Below are 16,892 nucleotides of genomic sequence, written 5' to 3' on the forward strand. Positions count from 1 at the left end.
CCAACAGGGGCTTGGGGGGCAAAACCTAATAATGCTTTGTAACAAGCCAATAAGGGACCTTATTGCTGAAGTGCTCACAACCCCAGAGAATTTTAATAGCGAGGATCATTTAGTGCACGCAAACACTCGGGTACATGATAGACATGCGTATCGCTCTGGGGAAGCTGACCTTGAATAGAGATCTCCACCATAGCTCAAATGTGGAGTGCAAAATCGTTTGTCTGCCCGAGGGATCTGTCTTTTTCTGGTCTAGTCTGGAGTTTGTAGTGCCACATTGTGTTTTGCTCAGGTTCCCAGGCTTTTCTGCGGAAACACTGACATCTGCTGGCAAAACTGTGTAGTGCGACAAAGGAAAAGATTCAGATTCAGATACCTTTATTTGTCCCACAACGGGGACATTTACAGCGCAACAGCAGCAAAACCAATAAAAAATATATAAAAAAGAATATATATATATTATATATATATATATATATATACATATATATAATAATCCAAGATAAATGGATAATTAGCCTCTTTATAGTACAGAGAGTGTACAATATACATATCAGAATATCTAATATTCATTGTGTGCAAAATGGTTGAAATGCTATTAGAGAATTGTAATGTTATTGTGTGAGTCCAGTGGTAAAAGCAGTTATTTATTTATGTCCATTTGTTTGTTGTGCTGCCTGACAGCAGCCGGCAGAAAGAAAGATGTGCGATACCTCTCCTTCACACAGCGAGGGTGGAGCAGCCGCTCCCTGAAGGAGCTGCCCAGTGCTGCCAGGGTGTCTGGTAGGGGGGGGGGGGGGGGGGGGGGGGGGGGGCGTGATGTTCAGCATGGATGACAGATTAGCCATCATCCTCCCGTTTCCCACCACCTCCACTGAGTCCAGGGGACGTCCCAGGACAGAGCTGGCCCTCCTCATCAGTCTGTCCATCCTCCTCCTGTCCATGATGCTGCTGGACCAGCAGACTATCCCATAAAAGATGGCTGATCCCACCACAGTCATAGAGATTCCTCAGGAGGGGTCCCTGCACTCCCAAAGACCTCAGCCTCCTGAGCAGGAACAGTCTGCTATTGCCCTTCTTGACAAGGGCGTCCGTGTTGTGTGTCCAGTCCAGGTTATTGTTTAGGTGAACACCCAGGTACTTATAGGACTTCACAACGTCGACATCCGTTCCCAGGATGTTCACCGGTGCAGGCAGTGGGGTTGTTACGCCTGCGGAAGTCCACCACCAGCTCCTTGGTTTTAATGGCGTTGGTCTGGAGGTTGTCCCGCAGGCTCCAGTCCACAAAGTCCTGAAGAAGTCCTCTGTACTCCCCATCATCCCCATCAGTGATGAGGCCGACAGCAGCAGAGTCGTCAGAGAACTTCTGGAGGTGGCATGATGATGAACTGTATGAAAAGTCCGCGGTGTAAAAATACTGTAAATATGATCAATTATATGATAAAAATAATAATAAATAATAATAATAATAATAATAATAATAACAATAATAAATAATAATAATAATAATAATAATTGTCATTACCATTGTCGTTATCATCAGCACTATTATTATTTCGTCTATGGGCGTCTTCAGCGTTTCTATGGTAACGTGCTTCGGCTTCCCTCCAAAGGATCATGGGAAATTTCTGTGGCTGCTGTAGAAGAGGGAGTTTCGAAATATTTCAGCATTTGCAGGGTTATTTTACATACTAGTACGATAATATAAGTAAGTGTGAAGACAGATTGTGTGATGTTGGCGTATGACTCTTAGGAATGTGGTTAAAGTGCTCAGAGTTTGTTTTTTTCGGGAAGATTGCCCTGCGATGGAAGTAGAAAGAGCTAACAGCTAACAGGATGCTAACACCAATAACAGAATAGTTAAAATTGATGACCTACGATGCAAATAAATTGGTTATTAGAGCTTATAACATTATTTTTATGTAATTGTAATAGCGTAAGCAAATACTAATATCAAAACATAAACGTTCCATGGTTCGTCTCATACTATTCCCAGACAGTAACGTAGCTAACCAGGTTTTTTACATGGTTAAATGCTTTATTTAACGTTGTTTCGTCTTGCCTGTTCCAATCTTAGAAGAACCGATGTCGGCTTTGGAATATGGAATTACATTTGGAGGTAGTTTTGTCATCCAGCATCAAGAGAAAGAAACCATGGCCGCGGTTCTGTTGGCTCGGGAAGGTGAATATGCGAAGAAGAATGAGTTCAGTTTCACCCGTGTGGTCATAATGACACGACTTTGATGCTTTGATGCTTCAGGAGAAAGAGTCAGTGTTCCTGTTAGATGACAAGCGGATCAGTGAAATCAACATGGTGTCTGGGCGCACCAAAAAGAAGATTCCTAAAATCCACCCATTCCTCAATCGTGTGGTGACAATGGCTTCATCACACAATGGTGAGCTTAACACATTTATGTCATATATATTTATATGACTGCCAAAACTATGAATGGTTTGTCCACTATGTCCATTTTTAGGTGTGTGGCTTTGTGGACTTCTGGTCTCAGGGGAACTGTTTCTTTGGAACAGGGATAAAGACCTGTTAAAGACTGCTCCAGCGGTCCCAGAAATACTTCAGCTGGTTGCTGCTCTTCAAGGTAGACGCATTAAGAAAATAGCGACCATGCACATGGCTACTTTTAACTTTGATCATTGTGCCTTTAGCCATTCTTGCTGTGTTTGTGTTTTGACAGGGAACGCAACACGACTGTCTCTCCAGGTCTCAGGCGATGGTTTGCGTGTGCTTGTGGTAGCCGTGACTGGGCAAGTCTTCTTGTGGGAGTGCATGAGCATTCAGGATTTGGCAGGGGTACGAGATGGCGTAGTTAGGGGACGGTGGTCACATGTTCACCCCCTTGAAGACTCCATTCTGCCCTCTGCACAAGACAAAGAAGCATCACAACACACCATTTTTGTGAAGACAGAGGTCTCTATGTTAAAAGACATATTTGACATGTTGCGTGTTTTACGTTCTGTATTTCACCTTTTAATTTTTCCGGCAGGATATGGGTGATTCTTGCCTGTCAGCTTTTGTTTTCACCACTGGGGTGAAATTAATCATCACCTGCCTGAAAATAGTTTGGGAGGAGGCTCCTGTGAGGTAGGTGAACGGGTTCTTCTAAACGTCAATCTCAATCAGAGTACTGTGACGTTGAACATTTAACTTTGTAGTTCAGAGGGATACAACATAGAGTGGGTCACAAAGACATACACAATGTCCTGTCTGACCCCGCCCTGCAAACCAGTGAGGTCCAGAGGGGCCTTGGTGCCAGCTTTCTCCCCAGATGGCAGACTGTTAGCCGTGGTCCTGAACCAGAGACAGCCAAAAGTGAGTGTCTGACTAAGTTCCTATTCCCGAGCATGTCATGTCTAGTTAATAAAATCCAGATTTGTTTTTACTTGTTGAATGTAGGCGACGCAGATGCTGTTTGTGAGCACACAGAATTTCGTCTCGGTGTCCAGTGGCCTCGGAGGATGTGGAAGCAAGAAACTGGAGATCCCTTCTAAATATATAAGGTACATTTTTAAAAAAGAGTTGGCTATAGGTTGTCTCTTGTGCCCAGCTTAAAGCTCTACGTTGCTTTATTAAAATTACACATTCTGTAGAAGAGCCCGATGAAGCTTTTATGATATGGATGTGACTCCTCTAGGTCCTACTGGGTGGGCAGTGTCTGCTGGTCACCAGACAGCCTTTTCTTGGCCTGTGTTCTCAAAAGAGGATCCCTTCTTATGGTTTCTCGTCTCACGGGCCTTCTCACTCTAACAAGCTCTGGCTGCAGTGTGGACTTTGGTCCTGCACAATTCCTGCCTCTACACCCTCTGGTCACTTACAGGTACATATTTGAGCCCTTTAACTTGTAATAGCTGCTATATCAAGTCATATTCTCAATGGCAGGACATGTTTATTTATAATATAATTTCTGCAGCTGTTCACTCTGATCTAAATGACTTAAATTGCCCCACATATATTGAAAATGATTGTCATCCAAATATTTCTGTCTCTGTTTTCCCACTACATTGTCCGGTCCTGTTGCAGGCCACACCTGTCCCCTGGGAAAGGGGAGGCATCTCTGTCGAGCTCCAGCCAGTCAGTACGGGATGTCTTAAGGCAGCGGTATTCTGTGACCTGGCATCCACGGCTGTTATATCTCATCGTGTCTGATGGCTACATGGCCACAGTTATGAGGGTACTGGGTAAACCTTCTGCTGCCCTCCTGCTGAAAGATCTTCTAAAAAACACGACTCAGGACCTTGAAAAAGCCAGTGGAAAACTGGAGAAATCACAGGTGAAAAATCAGGACTTTGTTAAGATGATATCAATGATGCAGCTTTCTGTAGAAAAAAACCCACATTTCCTAATATTCCTCATTTCCAGGGTGGTGTGACGGCTTGGCTGAACTCTGTCTCATGCCTGAGTTTTGGAAGAAGTCTTGAGGAATTCAAGCCAAATCCCACTGATTCGGTCCTCTCAACCAACACAGAGGGATCCAATTTACCACCTTTCCTGCAGGAGCAGGGGACATTAAATGCTACCAAGGAGCTTCTTGAAAAAGTCCAAGTGAGTAGAATATTCAAGAACATGCATTTCAAACTTTGGATTAGATTTTTAACGCATTTGTTCCAGTACTGGTATTTTAATTGCGTCTTATTTTCCCATTATTGGTTTTCTAAAACATGCATATTTTTTCTCATATTTTAGACATTTTTGGAGGACGACTCTGATGTAGATGGACCACCTGCTGGTTCTCATTTGGCGGACGGTGGTCGTCTGGAATTTGCCTCGATGTTTGACACAGTCCATGCCCTGGACACACAGACTGACGCTGCATTTTTTGCCAGTCCTGATTTCGAAAAGGAGTGCGTCAAGACTCCCGGTATTCATCGAGAACTCGGGAGGATCCAGAGTAAACTGTTAACAGCCTGGGCTTTTGCCATGTCTCTCGGAAACACCGTGGAAAACAGACCGCTCCTGCTGAAGCACAACCTTTGCTGCATGCTGCGCTTTGCTGCATTACTGCAGTTAATTCCCGGCTCTGTGGTCCACGCAGGGAAAAAGAAGATCTCAGTTCAAGCTTGCCTTCTGCGTCTTCTTAAAGCTCTTCTCATCTTTCTTCCATGGGATGGCATTCACTCAGACGGGCCCCACTGCCTGGGGTTGCTGGTCAGCTTCAGTCAACAGCTGATTCGCCTCCTCTTGACACCCAAACCCGAGTCCCTGCAGACTGGCCAATGTATTTTATCCTCTTGCAGTCTGTCCACAGTCTTGCTCATCTTACAAGAAGTCTCTGATTCTCTCGACCACGCCTACAGCTTGCAGCAAAGAGTAGTGTGGTTGTCTGCAGGGAAGGACTCTCAGCCACATCTTTGCACCTTAGATATGCACCATGTGCCTCAGCTACAGGATAGAAAAGAAGAGAAGACCAGTGTTACGCGTGAAGCACAGCCTCTTCCCCATCGGCCATCCAGCAGGTCAGAGTTCACAAGAATATTCCATCATTGTTTATGGATGTTATGAATCCTCATATTTTGGCTGGAAAGAGTCACATTTTTTTCTTTTTCTAGATTATTGGGGGTGTGGCAGTGGGTCTATAGGGTCACCCAGGAGTACGTGGAGGAACTGAGAAACCTTAAAGACTGCGAAGGCTGGGAGGAGGAGCAGCATCAGCTTACTGGCATCATGTCCCAGATCCAAGTAGCCATTCAGGCGACGGGGGCAACGCTGGAGGAGGGTCCAGTGTTGCTGACTTGCCCAGGTCGGTGGCAGAAAGGCTGGTGGGGTGTGGTGGGCTTGAGTTAATTAGTGCTCTTTTTTTTCTCACTTGTGTCACTATCAGGGGAACAACTTTATCTTTTTGGCTCTTATTTAAAATCTGACAAAGCATGGCGATCACAGATCTGTGAAGAGAACCTCAAGTGTAAGAACAACTATTTTGATCCGTTATACCTCGCCTTGTGTTGACGTTCAGACATGATCGACCTTCCTGTCTGTCGGTAGGCTCTGATCGTAGAGTCTTCAAAGACACCCAACTTTGCCTGGCACTCCTGTACAGTCTCCTGTCCCAGTACAGACTAAGAGACGCCCAGGAGTTTGGAGACCACATGTCCAGACTTATACTAGAAAGGGCAGGACACCAGAAGAGCCCCCAGAGCTGTGAGTCAACGTTGAGATAAAATGATGACAGTTTATATGTGTTCCGTTGCACTCAATACGTTCCTGAAACTCAAGTGTAAATCATTTCTCTTTTGCATGACTCTGTTATCATGTAGCCGACTGGTTCCCTTGCCCCTGGTTGCCAGTGGATCTTCACAATGACGCAGCTCGTGCCGTGGTTCAGAACCTCGGGAGATATATGGCCTCTTATTTCACCAACCAACCCCTCTACGTCTGCCCCCCTCACCACGTGGGCTTTCTGCCCCCGCTGCATCTGCCTCGCGGTGTGTTTCCTCAGTTGTTTGTGTGAAGTCATTTTACGACCCGTACTTATATTTGATAATGTGCTTTCTCAGCCCTGACTGTCGGGCGCCTGGTGCCACTGTGCCAGGAGGAGGTGTCCAGAGCAGTGCGACAGCAGCAGCTGTCAGAGGTGTGGACAGTGGAGTACGCCCAAGACCTGCTCCTGCTTGGGGGTCTTCTCCCCGAGTCTGTGTGGCTGGCTTATCATCTCGGGGACTGGAAAACGGCGGTCTCTTTGAGTTTAGCCTATACTAACTACTGCTGTGAAAAACCTGACTCCATCCTGCTCAGGAGGCGAGAACTCCACCTTCCGGTCGAGTTAGAAGCAAAAACCATTTTTCAAGTTGAGCTGGAACGTCTTCTCGGCAGCCGGTTCAACTCACAAGAATGCAAAGATGACGTGAGCTTGACAGGTTGGTGACAGTTGCGTAGAAATAAAATAAAAGAGTTGCTTGTTGCATCGGTGACGCATCTCTGAATGATTCTTTTAGAACCGTTGGAAGGACAGAACTGGGACGTGTTGCAGCTGTCCAGCCAGGAGATTCTGAAAGCTTCAGTCATGGCTGGAGTGGATGTTATATCTTCACCTCTGTCTTCTTTGCTGGACGCAGCCAAAACCTTGTGTGTGTCTCTCCCTCTTTTGGTGCCGAATGGACTGTATCTGCCTTCTCCACCTCTTTATTGTCCCCAGCCTTCCCCCAGCACGCAGGTCAGTCACTGGACAGCTGCTGCATGCTGATCTTCCTGCTGATACTAAATTCTACATTACATGTGTGTCTAATGTTTAGGACCACATTGGGCAGTTTTCAGAAGTTGCATTACGTCACAAAGTATCCGGAGTTCTCCAAAGATTACTTTTGCTGTTGAGATCTGCACATTGTTGCCATCCAGCCGCCCAGTGGTACATTGGCCATTTGTGGCATTCTAGAAGAATGTTGCTTAAGGTATTTTATAACTTCCATTTTTATAATGATTAAATTGTGTGGTGGAAAGAGGTGATACGTTTGGAAATTTGGTTTTTGATTTGGTAATTGCCATGCCGGCTTAACTGACGCTACTAACTGTTGTTTTGTTTTTCAGATGAAGAAGAAGTACGCCTATCCATCTCTGGATGATGAGTATGTTTTTCCAGAGGGCTTGAAGAAGGTTGTCACCCATGCTGGATTCTTCAGAAAGACTCCTGATAAAAAACACCTGGACTCCGATACAATTCATATAATCAGTATGCTTCACCTCTCAGACTCAATAAGCGCAAAGTTTTAATTGTAAAATTGCTAACTATGATTATTTCTTTCCCCAACAGCCTGTTTCAGAGAACTTTGTGCTCTGTGCTGGATGCTTCACATCCGTGACCAGCTCTCTGTTTCCTGCAGGAAGTATCAGGCTCTCAGGCAGCATGGTAGACATGAAGAGGTAGCCGTTTGTCTTTGAGCGTGTTAATGTGAGCAGCTGATGGTGCCTCCTAACTATCTTTATACTGCCCCAGATCCCTGTTGGTCCAGAAATGACATCTGCCTGTGTTGATGCTCTGAGCTGGGCCTGTCGTTTTCTGCCTTTTTCGTGCTTCCTCGGCGTTGAAGAGATGCTGCAAGACCTGCTGCTCAGCCTCTTGTCTGAACTTCCCTCTCTTTCTCAGGTAAAAACACATTTTTCCAAACGTTTTTACATGTTAGCCTGAACTGAGGTGAGCTTGAATGTCATCCTTTACTTTGTGTTTCAGGTGGCCGACACACTGGTGAGAGCTTTCCTAGAGGAGGAAGAGTCAGTTAGAGTCCCGTTGAGAGAAAAGTACAAGTCACTGCTGCAGAGAGTGAAGCGATGCAGTGTCCTTGGTATGAAAGCAGATTACATTTAACATTTAGGATTTAAAAAGACAAGAAGATGGTTATTAATAATTCTGGATAATCTCCCACTCCAGATATTTGTTTAAAATTTCCCTTCCTTGTCTGGTCACTAGAGGGTGATGATGAGGAGCTTTTGATGACTCTGATTCAAGACAAACGCAGACTCCGGCAGAAACATCTCAGGCGTTTGCAGAGGCACCTGGCTCCACCTGAGCTCCATCTTTGGGAGAAGCAGGAGGAAGAGGAGGACAGAGAAAGCAAACATGGGATGGCTCTGTTGAGGCAACTCTCTCTGGGCACAAGCCTGAGCTCCTGCACCTTATCAGACCCCGGAAGTCCTCAAATGTGCAGTGAAGAAGACACAGAAGATAATACATCAGAGGCTGCTCCTCCTGAGACGCACTGTAGAGCCACATCCAGGTGAATTTTCAGCTTTTACAGATCTTTAATAGTTAATGATATTTTAAAGATTCGGTCTATATTATCAGGTTCCCGTTGAATACTCTTTTTTTCCAATCAGTATTTTTTTTTTTTTTTAAATATTTTTGATGTTAAGGATTGAAATTTATATCTAAATTTCAATATTTATACCCCTAAAAGTTAGCAAGCATAAGTTGTGGGCTTATCCTGCGGTTTGTATTTTGCAGGGGTATAAAAGCAAAAAGAGGTAGAGATGATGCTAAACAGGCCAAGGCTGAAAGTAAAAGGGTCCAGTCAGAATGTCACCCAGGCGGTTCCAGTGAGGATGAGCAGCCCTCCCCACCAGTGTTTGGAGTCTGGGAGTTTGAGCTAGAAGATGAAGAGTATCTAAATTTCCTGGAGCTCTTCTTCAGCTACGTGCTAGAGAAGGGTGGTGCTGATGAAGGGGAGCTTCCACTGTTGAAGAGCTTCTCTTCCAAACTGAAGGAGCGAGAGCTGCATTCTCTCACCTTTGATGTGCTCACAACCGTTCATCGCCGTCAGAGAGACACTCATCACCTGGTGAGAAAGCATCCTGGCAGCGATCCTCCGGTCTTCAGAGCTGGCTGCTGCTACAAACCTGTGAAACAAGATGTGAAGTCTGAGCTGCAACTTTCGGCTGTCTCGACTGAAGAGCCCATATCAAGGGCTGCCGTCGGCAAAAAAGGTCTGTTTGGCCAACATCAGCGGAGCGGCCTGTCTTTAGCCCAAAGAATGAAAAGAGGTAACGCTGGGTTTAAAACCAACCCTTTCCAAAGTGCATTTCCTGCAGGACGCCAATCACAGAGTGTAATATTTGGCTCCTCGACATCAATGGAAGCTGCAGTTGAATTGCAGCAGAGCCTGGACCCTAAATTGGAGGCGCAGTTTCCCCAGTTAGGCAGACTGTTGGAGTGGATGGTGCGATGGGCCGACAGAAGGGTTTTAGTACCACCTAACAGCCACGGCCAAAGAGAGGAGAATGAAGGAACAGCCAAAGAAGGAGTAATGATTCGTGTCAAAGCCTCAGCACCTGCCATCCTCACATCCCTGAGCTTGCTCTGGCACAGGCACGCCGCTCTGCTCGGCGATGACCTCGGTGCTTGCATCCCGCTTCCACCAACACGGCGGACTGTCACGCCAGTGCTGCAACCTGATGTGGACAGGAAGCTGGAGAGAGAAAGCAGCGTTGATACTGGTTACCCTGGATCGGCCAACACACCCATCACTGGGATTGATGACAGCACACAGCAAGCCGAACCCTTCATGTGAGTGCAGCACGTTGAGAATATGTCTAAACGGCATCACTACATGTCACAGCTCTATATTATGCCGCAAACAAAGCAACATCTCATTGCTTTGTTCGCATTATATTGTTACTCACCTTGTTTTATCTGATGAATCTTTACATAATTCTCTTCCTTGCAGTGGTCCTCCCACACATGAAGCAGAGGACCTGGCATCAGTCAGGACTCCTCTCTTTCATGAGCCACATCAGGTGACCTTGGATGCTCAGCAGAGGGAGGCCAGTTCCCAGCTCTGCCTCCATGACTTACATGTTTCACCTGAAAGGGCAGGTAGGATTATGGATTTAATCTCTAATCTAGAATTATGGAACATAAGATATTAAGGCATCTGCGGGATTTTTGTAGACAAATTTTGTGGCAGTGAGGACCTGGAAACACCTTCTAGTACCTCCAGTGGGAACATATTTGGAATACAAGAAACGGTGAGGTTTACCCGGCCTTTATTTTCCATTTATCGTTGTTTTGTAAAATACTTGGGTCACTTTTTTTTCTTTTTATCTTTTCAGAGTTTAAAACTTCAAGATTTGGATTTTTCCAAAAATGCTGAAGACATATCCAGCACTTCCTCCCTGTGAGATTTTTAAAAGAACATATTTGAAGACATTATTTGCTCCTGCATTGTAACTTCATTAACTGCATGCACAGGCATTTTCTAAACTCATCAAATAGTCTCTGTCTTGTTGTTCTCACTGGGTGTTGTTTTTCTCCCCAGGAGCAACCAGTCTGAAAAGACACAAGGCAGCCTTACACCAGAGTCACAGGATCTTCCCACTGTTTCTTCTGAAGCAGAGCTTTCTGCTTCAGCTCAAATGCCTCTCCCCAACACACCAGTAGATCCTCCAAGACTTCAGTCTCTCCCCAACACACCAGTAGATCCTCCAAGACTTCAGTCTCTCCCCAACACACCAGTAGATCCTCCAAGACTTCAGTCTCTCCCCAACACACCAGTAGATCCTCCAAGACTTCAGTCTCTCCCCACACCACCAGTAGATCCTCCAAGACTTCAGTCTCTCCCCAACACACCAGTAGATCCTCTGAATGTTCAGCCACAAAGCTCCACAACTGGTGCTCCTGCTTCAGATTTTATAGGCCCCGATCAGACACCATTTACACAGTGTCCGCCATTAAGACAGCGCCTTGGTGAAGATTTGTTCAGACTGGTTCAGGTAAGAAGAGACTGACCCAAAGTAAAAGGTTGCACTGCTCACTTTTTAAACCGACCCTTTTGTTTGTCCTTGACTACAGAACATCAACTACATGAGCCTGATGGAAGTTCTGGGAGCCTCGTATTCTAACCTGCAACTAGCTCAGCAGAGCTACTCTTTGTCCCAGTCTAATGTGAACATATCACAGCCTAATGTGCCAGCGTCACAGCCTGTCAGTCTTTTCCCTCAGCCAAGCACCTTACCTGTTCAAACAGCACCTCAGAGGCAAGCGTGTGGTCCTCAACCAGGCTTCAGCCACAAGGCAAATATGGCCACAAACCAGGCAGCCAGACACAGCACAGAGAACCTCTCCTCACCAGGCTGTCATCATCCTGATCATAATCAGTCATCAATCTACCCACCTTCTACAGCTGATGCAGCTGTTGGTCATCAGGTATAACTGTTGGGCCTATGACACGTCATGAGTCCATATGAATGATCTTTACTAGAAAGGGTTTGTTTTGATCTTTGGAGGATCAAGTCTCCTAGATGGTTATATTTGCTGGTTGCTTTTATTTCTGCTTGAGGGCAGGTGGGTCCTGTCTGTCCAGGCGGCGTTTCAGCTGCCGTCCCCTTCCACCACTTGGTTGTGCTGTTAGACCTTAACCTGTCAGACTCATAGGCCATTAACCCCCCCAGCAATTAACATTTATAACTTCATACGTGATAGCTGGTGTTACATTTTAGCATTTATTTGCATTCTTTCATTAAGATATTGAGTAACATGCCAGTTGGAAACAGCCAGGATAACTTAACTTGTTTCTCTTCAGGATCTCCAGCCCCTCTCTGTCCAGGCAGCAGAGCTGAACTTTAAGGAGTGCAGGAGTTTAATCCCTCCCTCACAGGGGCTTCTGGCCACGACCGACAATGGTCATGACACATCAGTGTTCCCGCCTGCTAATGCTAATCCCCAAAAAGAGCCTGCCGCCCAAGTCTGGGGAGTGAAGATTCTCAACCTCCATCCTTCTGCAACATCTCACCCCGCCTCACACTACCCCCCAACACAGATAGGCCACGCTACAAACCCCGGAACCCACACCGGGTCAAAGTGGACCGAAGATAAAAAAACAAGTTATTCAATCCCAAAAAGGCTGCTCAGTTTAATTTCTCTACCTAGTCCAACTCAACCCAGGATTGAGAAATCAGAAAGAACAAGGGAGCAAGAGTTCCCACTACTTCCTCCAGTGACCACCGCTCACACACCGGCGCCTGTGCAGGGCCTCCGTCTGCTGCGTTGTACATCTGCTCCACAAGGCAACATCATGTTCCCTAAAATAGCTCCGGCACCTTCCCCCAGACCTTGCGCTCTAATTGCAGCTCCAATTAGAGAAGTGCCAATGCTCAAACTGCTGCAGATACAATCTGGAGTGAGAATGGCAAGAATTACGTCAACACTTTTTAAAAAATGAGCCTTCCTGTAAATTTGCATCGTTGCTTATGTTGACTTATCTGCCACAGATGTCACCCATGGTGCCTCCTTCAGCCTCAGTGACTCCACTCATGTCCCTGGAGGAAGAGTTTAAGGCTTCGGTTGGCAGGAAACAGAGTGCTAAAGCAGCTCAAGGGCAGCTGCACGTCACACCTAATGCCGCAGCCGACACACTGCCAAGCTGCATCTCCAGCAAGAGGAAATCCAATGTTCTTTTTCAAGTTGTTCATTTTATTGGATTAGTTAGGATTCTGTTGCTCACTGTGCGTTTCTGCTGCATTTACAGGCAGAAGAGGAGGGAGGAGAAGGAGGGAAGGTCAAAAACAGAGGTCACGTTCAGACCAAATGATTCCATCATCCCTGCAACACAGGTAAAATTATTTTGTTTAAATATTTATTGTGATCATTATGGAAATGAGTATAATTCTGTTGTTTGTTCCTGTACATCCGCAGCCAGTAAATGAAGAACCTGCAGCTAAAGAAGCAGTCACTCGTGGAGGCGATGCTTCCATTCCCTGTGGTTTGTGTCTCTCTCACACCTGATTGCATATTCAAATAATAAGGATCCCCAGGAACTGTTTCTCCCATCAAGAAGTGGATGTGATGGTTTCAGTTGTGCTAAATGTACCTTTTGTTTCCCAGGGTCCTCTGAGTCTTTGCTGACTGGTCAAATGTTATTGGACAAGGCCATGTCCACTTCAGCTGAGCTCCATGCCTTTGCCTCCACATGTAAAAATCCCCCAGAGTGCCACGATGCTTTCACAAACACGGAACCTGCTCGCTCTCCTGTGCTTGTGGACAAAGCTGTGTCTGTCAGTAGCCCCACATGTAAGTAGATTTGAAATTTACAGATCCGTGTCATTCCATTTGGAAATGAAGCGTTCATTTTAATCTAGCATGTTTACATGTCCAGCACAAAGTCCAGGAAATCTGAAGTTCTGCACCGAGCGAGAGAAGATCCCAGAGTGGCCAGAAAAGGATCTGGTAAGTCCCCAAATATATTAGCCTGAAGCATCGCGAGTGGAGCCCTTTAGTTTACTTCTCCCCTCTCAGGTTAGCAATGGCCGCCAGTTCTTAAGTGTCGTGGATTTGGAAGGTAAAACCCTACACGAGGATTTGCCGCTCCACCTCAGCCCAGGTGGAACAGAGTTCACTCCCATCTACAAATCCTCGCCGACATCAGCTCAGCTTCATCTGCTCGCAACATCTGTTCTTCGGAGTTCTGCTGCCACCTCTGAGCCACAACCCAACGTTCCAGTTGTAGCTGATCTCCAGCAACGCACCACTCACACGGGTATTTGTTCTGAGGTCCACTACTGCCTGTCAGATGTGTACAAATTAAGAGAGGCTGTGCTAATATTAGACCATTTCCTCGTTCATCATACACTAGTTGTTGCTGATGAGTCTCCATCACTCAGCCACATTGAGACCAACGGAGACGCGGAGAAAGTCGCAGCAGAAGAGGTGAAATCTGAACTCTGTAGGGCAATAAACAGCCAGATGGTCGCACCCCCCCGCGCCTCATCCAACCCTTCTACAGCCTGGTTCTCTTCTCATCTGACTGAGATGGATGCTCAGTTAGCTGCTGTACAGAGAATTGCAGACTCTTTGGAGAAGGATTTTTCTAACACCAAAATGGTATCAAATAATCACATATCAAAAATGTATATTTTTGATACAACATATGTCATTTCCTGTTTGTTCTGCTGCCTGTAGCTGGTGAAGTCTACTGAAACGACATCAGTCTCCCCTCTGAATGTGAAGAACGCTGGTGCAGTCAAGAAAACTGTCAGACTGGCTCTTCCACGAGAAGGTACATCCTGAAACTGCATCAAGAATAGTTACATTCCATGTTCCCAAACAGAAACAATACAACTTTTTTCTGTAAGAAAGACACACTTTAATGATCATTATTTTACAACAGCCTGGACGCCAAGACAGAGCATTTCCAGTCATGCAAGTGTCTTTGAAGATAGTGAAGAAAACCTGGCAAAAGAATCTGTGGCTCCGAACAAATTGTGGAGTTTTTATCCCACGTCTTCCCAAGGTCCTTCCAACCGCCACCACTCTCAGGGTAAAGACACAATTTAATGATCACTTCTATAAAACTGACTTTTGGGTTGGACATAAAGCTGGTTACGGACACATTTGGGAACGGAGCTGTTTTTTTTAACGTTTGTGTTATTCCTGCAGAAACAAGAATTGAGCCTGACACATCTGGAATATCTTCACTGTGAGTATAATAATAATAATAATAATAAAAATTAGAACTTCTGTTGACGTTGGTGGAGTCAGGCTACATTTCACCCATAAGTCAGTCAGATGATACACAGCCCCCCCCTCCCCCTGTTTATCTCTAGGTTGGAGGAATCTGAGAATCTGGGTCAGTCTGGACTATCTGATACATTTGAAATCTTAGATGAGTTGGTGAGAGAAGGGTTTTTATCTCCACCTGACCTGGACTGGACCGATTCACAAACTGAACAAGACAGCAGGTGAGCTCCTTCGTAATATTCCGTCCTGTCCAAATGTGCCGAAACAAACGTGACCACGACTGACCAGCGAGCTGATGTAACTCGCTGCAGGCTCGATCGACAGCAAACCCGCTGGATGCCGCAGAATCGCACCCTCCAGGAAGACAAGAGGAAAGAGTTGAGGACATGGATGAGGAAGAAACAGCGGGAAAGACTGGCTGTTTATCAGAAACACAGGGAAAGCCTGAGGCAGAGGGAGAACAAGCCCTTTTCTACAGCTGTAACTGTGGTGAGAGCGATCACCAGTATTTTATGTCAGAGTTCATATTTAATCACTTTCAGAAACACTCCTTTTTTTTCCTCTACAGAAGCCAAAAACCAAGAATCTAGCAGCTATTCAGAAAATGAGAGTGGAAAAAGAGACGTATGTGCAATTTCGTATTGTCTGTACAAGAGGAAAAAAGTCCTAAATTTAATTAAATGTAAATGTTCAATAGTTCAATTTTCTTGTGGAAATAACAGGGGAAATTACGGTAATCTTTTTTCACGCTGACTTTGTGAAATGAGATATTCCAGTCCTGTGACGCACCAGCGCTCAGGAAGCTTCTCTGATTAACAGGAACCTGCTTCTGGAGCAGTACAGTCAGCGCACACGTGAGGCCTGCTCTTTGGTCGGTAGCATCTCCTCCAATTCTGTAGCTCTGCTCAACTCCTCCATGTCTGAAGGTCCATCACTGTCCAAAGCTACAAGATCCAGCTCTGCTCTTCCCCCTAATGACAGGCAAAGGTATCCGCTGTGGTGGAAATCTGATCAGGAGCTTGTGTTATCATGCAGCATGAATAATCCTGCAGTGGATTTAGTGATGATGCTAGTCTTCTTCTTAGGGATTCCAGTCAAACTACCTGTGTTGAAAAAAATCTTGATTCTGGACAAGGTCGGTCTCAGTCTGCTCTTTGGTCTGCGGCAAAGATTTCAGACTACCGCAAGAGGCTGGGACTACATAGACCAGGTAAGACCACATTTAGCTCCGTACGGTTCTCTGTATTGAGATATTTTCTAAACTCGCTTTATGGCATTCAATTTTCCATCAGTGACCTCTCTGCCAAAGGACCGTATGTCTCAGGTGACCAGACGGGGTATGCTCCATGACCCGAGGAGCCAAACGAAACTGCACTCAGCAAACCAGAGTGAGGAAAGACTTGTTGGACACCAGAGAAAGATGGAGCTAAGCAGATCTATAGGAAGAACCCCTGCAGGGAGAGGGATCCCTGGAGAGCTGACAAGGATGGAAGAGGATAACATCATGAATGTTTTGGAGTCCACCTCAGGAGACAGGAACCTTCTTGGCCCAGAGGAGTATCTGTTGGATAAAGACACTGGTACAAGACGTGGTGATGCAGACATGGACTGGTTGGACAATCTGTCTGAGACCAGCAGCTGTCTGAGCAAAATAGACTGGGCTGCTATTGACAGGATGACTGCAGAGGCTTGAGCTTCAAACCAACTTAAAATGTACTTTTTAGTAAAAAAACAACAACCAAATAAATAAAATATATGCCTTTTTTATTTATCTGAAATATATTAAAATCATGTCAAATCTTAAAATTGTTGTCAATCGTTTTTGTATTTGTGTTTCAATATGTTGCACATTAAAAGGGTGGCTTATTTGAACAATGATTTTTATAGTTTTTCATTATTTTTATACAGTTCATAAATGGTTTCTTTGACCCACAGTTATATATA

The 16,892-nt window shown here is 45.5% G+C and overlaps 1 protein-coding gene across 3 annotated transcripts; it reads left to right on the forward strand.

Moving 5' to 3' along the window:
• Nucleotides 1-1,596: 1,596 nt before the first annotated feature.
• On the forward strand, nt 1,597-16,826 carry cplane1 (ciliogenesis and planar polarity effector 1). Of its 3 annotated transcripts, none has more exons than XM_057019229.1 (47): nt 1,597-1,705; nt 2,075-2,179; nt 2,258-2,393; nt 2,475-2,594; nt 2,691-2,923; nt 3,000-3,097; nt 3,169-3,325; nt 3,410-3,513; nt 3,648-3,830; nt 4,034-4,283; nt 4,373-4,555; nt 4,697-5,466; nt 5,560-5,750; nt 5,832-5,912; nt 5,993-6,148; nt 6,265-6,432; nt 6,505-6,864; nt 6,943-7,160; nt 7,240-7,395; nt 7,532-7,673; nt 7,755-7,864; nt 7,938-8,087; nt 8,172-8,283; nt 8,409-8,715; nt 8,943-10,001; nt 10,162-10,310; nt 10,386-10,462; nt 10,547-10,611; nt 10,753-11,206; nt 11,286-11,639; nt 12,016-12,621; nt 12,704-12,871; nt 12,959-13,045; nt 13,128-13,194; nt 13,317-13,502; nt 13,588-13,658; nt 13,728-13,968; nt 14,065-14,312; nt 14,391-14,487; nt 14,599-14,748; nt 14,868-14,907; nt 15,035-15,169; nt 15,260-15,437; nt 15,517-15,572; nt 15,768-15,935; nt 16,034-16,158; nt 16,241-16,826. In XM_057019229.1, exons 2-47 carry the CDS (start codon nt 2,099-2,101, stop codon nt 16,639-16,641), a joined length of 9,648 nt encoding a protein of 3,215 aa, XP_056875209.1. In that variant the 5' UTR covers nt 1,597-1,705; nt 2,075-2,098; the 3' UTR covers nt 16,642-16,826. The 3 variants fall into 3 exon arrangements, with proteins under 3 accessions (XP_056875209.1, XP_056875211.1, XP_056875210.1); XM_057019231.1 differs by having other exon boundaries at nt 14,599-14,721; XM_057019230.1 differs by having other exon boundaries at nt 12,016-12,612.
• The last annotated feature ends 66 nt before the right edge of the window (nt 16,827-16,892 follow it).

Source organism: Takifugu flavidus, chromosome 20, assembly GCF_003711565.1.
Source record: "Takifugu flavidus isolate HTHZ2018 chromosome 20, ASM371156v2, whole genome shotgun sequence".
Taxonomy (NCBI): domain Eukaryota; kingdom Metazoa; phylum Chordata; class Actinopteri; order Tetraodontiformes; family Tetraodontidae; genus Takifugu; species Takifugu flavidus.

Excerpts from the sequence above, each read along its gene's own strand:
- cplane1 (XM_057019229.1), top strand. The coding sequence starts at position 2,099 with ATGGAATTACATTTGGAGGTAGTTTTGTCATCCAGCATCAAGAGAAAG. Across the intron at positions 6,433-6,504 it reads CCCGCTGCATCTGCCTCGCG|CCCTGACTGTCGGGCGCCTG; the intron begins GTGTGTTTCCTC and ends GTGCTTTCTCAG. Across the intron at positions 13,195-13,316 it reads CGATGCTTCCATTCCCTGTG|GGTCCTCTGAGTCTTTGCTG; the intron begins GTTTGTGTCTCT and ends TTTGTTTCCCAG.